Below are 11,041 nucleotides of genomic sequence, written 5' to 3' on the forward strand. Positions count from 1 at the left end.
TTATTTTGGCTGGCATGGCTAGAGGACGAGAATTCAGTGATTTTAAGGATGAAAGACTGCTCAACTTGCTGATATTTCATGAGGGAGAATGGTTAGGGCGATGTTGCCATAGAAGACTGGGGAAAATACTTCAAGACATCTGTTGTTGACTTCGGTCAACATGGCATACCCCTCGATCATTATGTCCGTGTTTTGGATCTTGAATCAAGTCAAAAAGACGACCACGTATAAAGCTTTTCGTTGTAAATACCCGTGGTCAATCAATTGTGATTAGGCAGGGTATTATTTATATGACACGAGCAGTCAGAAAATGGTTGCAGAATGGAGCATGAATATGATATTAACCATATTCTTTGTCAGTGACAGTCATGAAGATCCAACTGAACGACTGAGGGAGATTCTGCAACAGCACGTGAAACTGCGGTTTCTTTGCTTGTTTTGTAACCATCAACTTGAGATGGAACTAATAACGAAAGAATTGTATCGTGACCCAATACACTAATAGAGCACGTGTGCACACTGAAGCTGTGCTGAAAACTCGCGACAGTCCTACAACACATTTCGATATTTCAGTTGTCCTGGCACCTGCATGTGCGTTCTTAGTGCTTCGCGAATAGGAAAACAATTCTGACAGTATTTAGGCGCTAAGCAAATAAACGCACAGGTGTCCCTCAGTGACCAATTATATCCCACTTTAATCCCACGTGAACCGGAAAGAGGCGGTGTTGCCAAGACAACAAATAGCTAACAAACTTGGAATGGCGAACCGGTATGTTGTGTCACTGAGCTAGCAAATAACACCTGTTGATCATACATCTAAACTAAACTCGTCCTAAAGCAGACCATCCGTCCGTGACAGAATGGTAAATGTCTCTTTTTTTGAGTTTACGTTTTCAGGATATCAGGAATTTAACTTTAGTCTATGTGAAGCCTACCCTCTGGCGCAGCTAAGTGATTAGCTGGTGTGCTCTTTCAAAGTGATGCTATATCTGCGTGAAATCTGTCTCTCTGTCTTGTTTCGAGCTGATATTCTTAGAGAACTAGTTGAAAACAAATAAAAGAAAATAAATTTCACTCGAAATGGTGCAATTTAGCTGTAATGCATTTAGTAAAAGTAAAGCGCGGTTGGGAAGGACTTAAGACAATAGTAGGACGGACGTTAATTCGGGAGTTCAAAATGGCAAGTTTACCCGTTACCGTTAATAGTTCTGTTTGTAACCGCAAGTACTACGTCTTATACAAATAATTGTATAGATTGTTTTTTTCTTAACCAATTCCTAATCTTCTCGCTAGTGAAATCGGCAACTAACTATTTTTTTTCCTATGGTCTTTCTCCTATGTTTTCAACCGCAGGCTTCCATGAGCCAGCGGCGCAACATTTCGCACACTGTTCAACAAAAAATGATTGTGGAACATCGGAGACACGAGCAAAAGCGTGAAGATCAGACAAAACTTGTTGCTAAAGAGATGCAGATGAAAGCCAACCTCCTGAGCGAGGAGAGATTGGAGAGGAAAAGATACTTGCGCAAGCTGCAGGACGAGGAACACGAGAAACAAATCGAGGATGCTCTTTTCAAGGTAAATTGTCTGACGTTTCATGTATGTTTGTGTGGACGGCTATTAATATAATTTAAGACAATGTACTCAAATGCAGTAAAATCTGATGGCTCATCCCATTTCAACAGGCAGAACAGGACAGACTATTCAAGGAAAAGCAGCTAGAACAGGAGGAACGCATGGCCAAGGAGCTGGCTCGAATCAGCTATGAGAAATTAAGAGATGAAAAAATGCGGCAGTACATAAAAGAGAACAGGTCTGGCATCTTTTAAAAGATTCTGCTTTATCAAGAACGAGGCATATGTACTTATGCATGTAACTACCTAAGTAGCGGAAACACATGAGTAAATAAGGAATGCTTGAGTGGAAGAGTAAATGAAAATCTATTGAAAACAATGAATGTCATGACACTTGGCTAAGGGATAACATTGTAGTTATTCTGAAAGAGAGGTAATTTTGGAGGCTTGCTTTACAGAATCCTCTATGACAAATACTATTCAATGTGCTGATGTTTCACCAGTAACAGTGGCTGAGGTGAAGTTGTCATTAAGTCTGGGGGATTGACATCAGGCAGGGTCAAAGTCAATCGAAAGCAAAAATTCCTTGACCTGTCTGTGCATTGGTTAGAGATGCAAAGAGGCTCTGAATCAGCTGACTGCAAATATCAAGTTTCATCAAAACAGTCTGCTGAGATAAATGTTACTTTGTGAGTAAAGTGGTAAATATCATAATGTCGGGCGATGCTTTATGATGGTCGTTCCTTTGTCTGCTTGACAGTGTGGAACTTCGTGAGCTTGAGTCAAAGCTCAAGTCGGCCTACTTAAACAGGGAAAGGGCAGCACAAATTGCTGAAAAGGAAGCCATGAGGTACGAGACAATGGTGAGTGAATGTGATTGCACTTTCTCAGCATTTCCTTACAACAAATTTATTGACTGCTTTGAACTATTTACTATTATTTTTGTTATTTTTTGTTATTGTTAGCATGGTGAGACACAAATGATCTTGTTTTCTTGCCACCTGTCAGAAGAAACCGAAAAGAAATCTTAGTTGCATGTTTTAGTTGTCAAACAAAACTATGTGACATTTTTATATTAGTTTATTCTTTTCTCTAAGCTAAGAAGGAATAAATAGCTTCATTCTTATTTAGGAAAGCCAATTCTATAAGTGATGTATTATTGCTCATTTTATAAAGTAGTTTTCTAAAGTAGTTTTTCTCTAAACTCAAATGGAGGCTCCCAGGCATGAGTACATTTTCATTTGCGCACAAAATTGTTTCATTTTCTGTGATTTATCACAAAGGCATTAACTCAACTCATTAATCACAGTACTACAGGCTCAGTGGTTTTAATAACCCGCCTTTGAATGGAGGAAAACAGTGCCACCTGCTGGCTGAAACACACTACTGCAGTTGATGCTGTCAATGCTGCAGAGTACAAATGAGCAATGATGTCGAGTAGGCCTGAGAATTAGAATTTTATTACCATAAAATTAGATTTAAATGGTAATACTTAGAGTAGGAAATTCAGTTTGGAATGGACAGATGATTTCTTTATGCCTCTGAACATTCTCATTCATACAAATGATAAAGCTCAATGTTTAATCTGTGGAATGGCCATTTCTATCTTCAGATTTTGCTATACCGGTGTGCAGCATATATAATTCAAATTTACAATAAATGGAAACCTAGTATGAATCTTTCTTTTTCTTTTTTTTAATTATTTGAGGTCTGTAGTATAATTTGAAAACCTCAGATTAGCTACATGCTCCTTGTCTACAGTTCGATGAATGTGTTTAGTGCTCCTAAGCTATGTAACCTAAATGGCAGGTATACAGTTCTCATGTTTGTTATGACATTTCATAGTTAGTATCTGTCAGAGTCAGGATACGGCACACGTCAATGTCTCATTAAAGTGATCTATCTTGTAATTCAATGGAGTATCTCTGCTTTAATCTCACACCAGAGGCAGGAAGCGGAGATTGCACGTAGAATGAAAACTGAACACGAGCGAGTGAGTGTGGAGGAGGAAAAACAGGAGCAGAGGCGTTATGAGGACGTGCTGCGTTACCAGCAGGAACTTGAACGACAGCTGGAGGAGAAAGAACGCAAAAGACAGGAGGCCTACGAGGAGTTCCTCAAGGAGAAGCTCATGGTCGACGAAATTGTCCGCAAGATTTACGAGGAGGACCAGTTGTAAGTTATCTCTCGTTACTCATGTCTTTGTACCTTTTTTTTAATTTAACGGTCTGCACACGTGTTGTTAAAGGTGGCCTTCCTTGTTTTAGGGAGCGACAGCTGCGGCTGGAGAAGATATCAGCCACTCAAAGGTACATAGAGGAGTTCCAGAAGAAGCAGGCTGAGTGGAGGCGCCTGGAACGGGAGAGAATGGAGGCGGAGAACAGACGCATTCTGGAATATGCAACCAAGCAGCAGAGGAAGGAGGAGGACAGAATGGCCAAAGTCAGAGAACGAGAACAGGCCAAGGAAAGCCTTCAGAAGATGGTATGTGCTAACCGAGCGATGTCTCTGTACCGAGACGGGATTAGGGTGCGATGTTATCGGCAGAGAGGGAGTTTTCAGTTTTGTGAAGAGATTTGTCTGGTGTTTCGTAGCTCTCTGAGAAGATTGAAAAGGAGAGACAGCAGCGTGAGGAAATGGAGCGTGTCCGTCAGGAGCTGTACCTGGAGGAGCAGGCGGAGGCTACGAGACAGAAAGAAATCGTAAGAACTCTTACTCTATACTCTTTCATTGTGACAGAAAAAATACTGAATGTCTTAGTTTAATTTGTATGGATTTTAACATGTTACATTTCCTCATTGCCCTTTGATAGGATGACATGGAAAAGAGAATCCGACAGAGACTGGAGCTGCAGCAAACCTGTCACGAGCAAATGGCCTTTAAACAAATGCGTAAACAGGCAGAGAAAGAGGAGGAAGAGGCTTTCAGACAGATGATGTTGGCCAAGTTTGCGGAGGATGACCGCGTTGAGCAAATGAACGCTCAGAAACGACGCATGAAACAGCAGGAGCATAAGAGAGCCGTGGAGAAGCTTCTGGAAGAGAGGAGACAGCAGTACCTCGCAGACAAGGTGAGTGTTCACTGCGCGCACCTTATTGCCTCATTTATTGTTGCTTTCATAGATGTAGTTAAAGCTGAAATGTAGATTAGTTCTGAAGTGAATGAAGTAGTCAGTTCTCTGCTCTTATATGCAAATATTCAATTTATATGCATGGTAACGTGAAATGTCTTGTTTTGACCAATTTGAACAGGAGCGCGAAGCTGAGGAGAGGGCCATTGAGCAGGAGAGGGAGGCGCTGCGTCGACAGATCATCGAGGAGGAGAGACAGAAGCTCCTCAAACTCCATGCCACAAAGCTGCTGGGATATCTCCCAAAGGTACAGAGAAAACACAGGTGGCTTTGTAATACCTGTATGTTTGCCTTAAGAGAAACTGATTGAAACTGAGTTTGTTTTGGGTCACGTGGCCCCCTTTTGTCACTTAACAGTGTGCTCGCAGACATCTCTGTTAATGTTTTCTCTGTTTTGCAGGGTATTTTCAGAGAGGATGACCTGGAACACTTTGATGAAGATTTCAAAAGCAATTTTCAACAACGGCGGGCAGATATTTTCTCAGATGGTGGCTGGGATGATGAGGAACAATAAGCTTTTCCCATACATCACCACTAGATGGCAGCCTCAAATGTTCAACTTATTTTCCTTCTTCACTGAAATGATTAATGGCATATCAAACTCTTAAAAATAAAACAGACTGGAAAAATCACCAGAGGAGTCATAAAAAAAATTTAACTGCTGACCTAACCACTGTAATTCTTTATTGTTAATGAACAACATGTTTGTCTTTTGAATACAGAATAAACACATGAATGAATGCATTTTTACTAAAATGGTTTATAGGAAACAGGACAAGACCTGACTTTTTTCAGAGCACTGATAAAACTGCACATGTTAACCGTTTTAGTCTCGTACCAAGATCAAAGACTGAATGGAACCACTGAGACAGATGCATTGAGAACAAGAACATTTGAGTGACATAATGAGTGTTCCCTGGTTACAAAAAGCATACAAGACATAACTCTGCAAGAGACCTAAGGCTCCGTCTGTCTGATGGTCGGAAACAGCTTTTCACTCATATGTTGTGAGCTGTCTATAGCTGAGAGCAGATTCACTTGTAGAGTGTAGATGTACTTTCTCTTATGAGTGAAACCAAACCTAAGTTGTGTTCGTAGATTTGTTTTTAAGAGGCAGAGAGATTATGCTGCAGGATGTGATGCAAAGAATGAAATTTCTGAGTTAATGCTAATACAGGGAAATGAGATTTGGGTTTTAAGAGTGTGTGTTAGAGGAATAGATGTCACAGTTGGTGCACTATATTGGGTGTCATATAAATTAAGTCTCCGTGATTGCACACACACACTGTGAACAGTGAGTAGTGAATTTGTCTCTGCATTTAGATTTAGAGAGAAACTTTGATTTTGACATTGCTTGAAATTCACTGAGGAAATTTCATTTGAATTCCAATTTTAATTTTCATAGTAAATAAATATGTAACTGTCTGTTGGTCCCAAACAGAGAGAATTTTCTGCTCTTTTAATGTTCCCTGGTAATAGCAAAAGCACCCTCCTGTATAGCAACTCTTTGAGAGAAAATCAGAAGCATTCATTTGATAATATAATATCAAAACGTTGACTGATAAGGTCACACGCATGAGCTGAGACATTTAGTTGAAATGCATTGCTTCCATTGCTGATGATGAATTTATTCATTGAACTCAACCTGAGAATTGGTCAAATGATAAAAGCATTTTGAATGAGCTGTGATTTTTATGAATACATTTTGTTTCTGTTCAAATACAAAAGCAAAAATAAAAAACATGAGGATATATTTTAAAATTAAATATACCCTTTGAGCCTCAAACTATGGTTTTATAAAAGTAAGATATACTATTGACCAAAGGGTCTGCAATAAATGCATATTGTGACATTGTTTTTGGTTCAGCTTGTTAAACCTTACTGAAGGCTATTACAGATATAGGTATAAGAAAAATGGTTATATATGAAAAAGCTTAGATTAACCATTTTTATTTCAGTATGAATTATATGGTATAGTGTATTTCCTAACTACCCCTTTTCTTTTGTCAGTGGCAAAAAAAAACAACAACTTTTTTTTCCCCCCCAGGATTAATAATATTAAGTACATGCAATCTCTCTGTCCCCCCAGTCTGAAGCACCTCATACTTAATAAGATATTTTTGTTTTGTTCTTTGACTGTTTTTCCATTAATTATAGTGTGAATACTGGTACATCAAATCTTGCCTTAGATAATCAAGCCGCTGAATTGAAAGGTGAAATCCAGAAGTTTCTGTAGGGGTGGGTAGCCTGTGGGGGTGGGGTCAGAGAGTCTAATCTGATGTGACTTGTCATGCACTGTAATGCTTCTGAGCATCTTGGGATCTGTCAATCTGGTGCTGCTACATTTAATTCTACACAAACCTGACTAACTGACTAACAATCAAAACACAGTATGTAGTTTCTTCCTACAGTCTCCCAAGCCCCCCCCCCTTTCTGATGCAAACATGTTCACTCCCCCAACCCTATACTGTTGTGCCATTTTACTTACACCAGAGAGCTTGCGAATCCTTTCCTCTTCTTCATCAAACTCTGCATCTCCACGCATCACTTCACATCACACCCTCGTAATGAAATCTCCTGGTTTCTCTGTTACATATGCTTCCTGGCTTTTTTTTTTTTATTATTATTGTCTTTCGTTGATGAAGTTCTGGGAATTACCTCAAAAGCTTGAAAAGGTAACTGCATAGATAGGTTTGCATAGACTGGCGGAAACAGGGCTGGCAGGTAATTTCCTGTGTGTGGTGACGCTTGTACCTTAAGTCAACAGTACCAAAATGACATGCTGTCCCTGTTTACAGTAACACTAGAGGAGGAGAAAGAGGGAAAAGACACGCTTTAGCCCAACAGTTGGGCCCTACTGGATCACAATGGCATTCTCAACACATTCGAGAGCTGAAATTCTTACATTAACTCTTGAAGCATACTGACAGAAATGCAGACAGGGAAGATTACCCCATCCATCCCTGTAAAAACTACAATTCCATATTTGTATCCTAAAATTTGACATAAAACCATGTCTGACATGTACTAAAACGAGTAACTTAAAAGGCACACATACACACACTCACTCACTCTTTCTCTTGCTAAGCAGAGGAAGTACTGCTGACTGCCCTCTGAGCTTTCTTACAGTAATTATGAGGTCACGTGTAATACAGCCCTCTGGCGTGTCAGACAGACTCGATTGGCTAGGTCTGTCATGCATGCACTAGATATGGAGATTACACTGTTGTTTATGTGCCAGGCACACATATTCAGCATAATGCCACATGTCATGCTACGTGGAGGCACACGTAGATGGCTCCAATAATCTACCTCTTTCACAAAAGCTTTTCACAGAGCACTGAATGAATGTTGCGTATTCTATCTACAACGTTATGTCAGGAGTGAAAAACCCACATTAAACACTCATTTGTGACGAGATTCTCTTTGAGACAAAACGTCTCACCACATCCTTTTGGGTATTTACCAACCATCTTTTGGGTATTTCCGATACTGGTCCAAGTCCAAAAGGTCAGTCAGAAAAGGTATGGAGAAACTGCACAGCCCAGTAAAGTGCTCTGACTCATCTGACAATTAGCAAAAGTGCCGTTAAGCACTTTTCTGCTGGGCCTTTAATTCTGGCTGTTGCTCTTTTTCCATGTTAAATTATGCCTTCCCTCCCTATGTTTCTGTATTCTCTGTATATGATTTAAGGATTTCTCTGCCATGTTTTGCTCTTTTTTTAGTTTTATTTTTTTTCCCCAAGGGCTACCACGATGGAGAAGACACATTTGTAAGATCAGGCTGACCTGACTTAATACTATCTGACATTTCTCAGTTCATCTGACCTGTTTTACCACACCTGCTGGGAAGAAAGAGCCATGCACATACCGTTCAGATGTCCATGGTCAAAAATCAGAAGAGGTCAGTGCACAGTACACAAAGAGCTGGATGCTGTTTAACACGATGTTAAGAATAATGCCTTCCTCTGGATAATACCTTGCTGTACAAAACTTAAGTCAGACATATCCTGTCATCCTGGCTCCTTTTGCTAAGCTAAATTGTTTTTGAATGAGGGCTATATGATTACTTTGCTACAGACTCCAGTGCGGAATTGCATTAGTCTGAGTGTGATTGGACTCAGTCTGTAATGTAACAATGCCAAACCATATGTTAATGGTCTCGCTTGTATATTATGCCTGTATCGGGAAAATTGATGGAAGTTGTCAGACAAGCCCTCATACTGAGATTTCAGTTCTTTTTGAAAAGCCAAGATTCCCACACTAACAACATTAAAGTCATCTCCATGTGCCTTGAACCAGACACCATGATTACCTGTGGAGTAGAGTTAATTTCAGTCAGTGTCCTGGTGTTCATTTTATTCTGTCCTGCAACTTCCATCTTCTCTAAAATGTACACAGACTATACATTGAGCCTTAGATTGCTAACATTACACTCCCACCGAGTGGCCATGCTAAGGAACATAACCCTAACCATTATCCTTTACCGAAAACGGTGTGGCGTCCATTAAGGATGACATAACTAACGACTGGTGGGGTTTATCATAAAGCATCGCTGGCTCTGGACGACTTTTTTTCTTTGTTCTCCGAGCGCTGATCTGAGGTGGAGGGGTTGTAATGAATGGAGGAGCTAGTGGTCAATATTCTAATTAAGTCTGGGCTTACAGGAACCCAATACAAAAGATACATGTAATTTATTGGTAAGGAAGACCAAGTTGGCCTTTGAGTCCAGGGTCTGACCAGTGGGAGGCACAGACTAAAGACCTATAAAGCAAAAGGGTAGCGTGAGAATGTGTGAATAAAAGATTAGTCATGTGTTTGAGTTGGCTTTACAAGAACAGCTTGTTATTTTACAGTTTCTAGCTAATTATTACTGGCGTGAGCTTGTAAACAGACATTGCTCATAACTACCAGATCATTAGTCACCCTTCCAGTGGTCATGGAGTCATTTTTTATTATTTTCCATTTTTCCCACATTGGAACACAACACCCACTTTCTCCCTTGATGCCTTCAGGGTTCTGATTCGGGGAAGTCCAGTTTGAGCTTTCATGTAACTACTGAGAAGTTCATTCAGCAGATCACTCAGCACTAGCTAATAGTTCAATGTTACTGTCCTATTCAATGGGTTTATTAGCTCACTGTTACTGACCCAGTCGTCAGACAGTTTGTTGCCTATTGCTACAGCTCAACAAGCATCTGTCAAGACGTGTTGCATCGGAAACAAAATTCTACTGAACCGCGTCTGAGCAATCAATGTAAAGGTTTGTGTATCCACTAAATGCCAAGGTCTCCAATACACTTCCTCACACTAAGCCTGTTTAAGCTCTTTGCTGAAGAAACCCACAAAGCAAGCACGACATGACTGTTTGTTTGGGAGTACAGCCACTACTGTGAAGACTGCCATGGAAACTCTCTTAGACTGATTGCCTAAAATAATTCATATAAACACATATAAAAAAAAAAAAAAAAAAAGCAATAACAAAACAAAACAATTCACACAAAAATGCTAATTCAAAACAAACAAACAAACAAACAACAACAACAACAATAATAGTAATCATAATAATAAGCATGCATGTGGTAGTGATCATCACTTGAAGATCTGCCTTTGTCTTAATAACTGCTTCACTGTTCATTTGTTAAAATATTTGTTTAAACTTTTTATTGAAGAAAAGTACCACATAGTGCCGTCTTTTGAATTCTACTTTGTCTAAAATTTATATTTATATTGTAATTTACATCTACTCATGTGGCAGACACTTTGTGTTGAGTCTGGGTGTAGCGCTGAGATCTGTATGGATCTCTTCAGTGTGCCTCACAGGCACTGCATGCTAAAACTGCCATGAAGAGGGGTCTTAAGGAAATACTCAAGACATAAGTGGAGATCTCGATATTAAATTGTTTCTGATCCATCTCGCCAAGTATTACAGAGCACCCAATCAAGTGGCCGTTCTGTTATCTCCAGCAGGAAATCGTAGTTTGATCTTTGGAAATTACCAGATGTTATAAGCAACGTAATTTTCAATGAAAATTCATTCTGAGTTTATGCATGGTCTGATGACTCTGTATGTAACTGATTACTCTGACGTGTTTTTCCGTTTGCATTTCTCGGTCCTTCAAATCCACCAAATATCCGATAGGATGTCGGTCTGAGCCCCCACCACTTCGCCCATGACCATCCCACCCCTCTTCAGTCCAACCCCTTGATAAATACCGAGGTGTCTTCATTTACAAGAAAACACAATTAACATATCCATCGATCGAACCTGCAGCGTCTTGCTGAACCTGCCTGGTGGCTGACTGAAACGCGTCTGTATAAATATCCACGAATTTTGAT

At 39.9% G+C, this 11,041-nt stretch overlaps 1 protein-coding gene across 1 annotated transcript; it reads left to right on the plus strand.

The window, feature by feature from the left end:
• The first annotated feature begins 1,359 nt into the window (after positions 1-1,359).
• On the plus strand, positions 1,360-5,218 carry mns1 (meiosis-specific nuclear structural 1). Its single transcript, XM_030766839.1, has 9 exons — positions 1,360-1,578; positions 1,686-1,813; positions 2,335-2,437; positions 3,520-3,749; positions 3,842-4,058; positions 4,169-4,276; positions 4,387-4,644; positions 4,826-4,951; positions 5,105-5,218. The coding sequence occupies exons 1-9, from the start codon at positions 1,360-1,362 to the stop codon at positions 5,216-5,218; spliced, it is 1,503 nt and encodes a 500-aa protein (XP_030622699.1).
• The last annotated feature ends 5,823 nt before the right edge of the window (positions 5,219-11,041 follow it).

This window comes from Chanos chanos, chromosome 2, assembly GCF_902362185.1.
Source record: "Chanos chanos chromosome 2, fChaCha1.1, whole genome shotgun sequence".
In the NCBI taxonomy this organism is placed as follows: domain Eukaryota; kingdom Metazoa; phylum Chordata; class Actinopteri; order Gonorynchiformes; family Chanidae; genus Chanos; species Chanos chanos.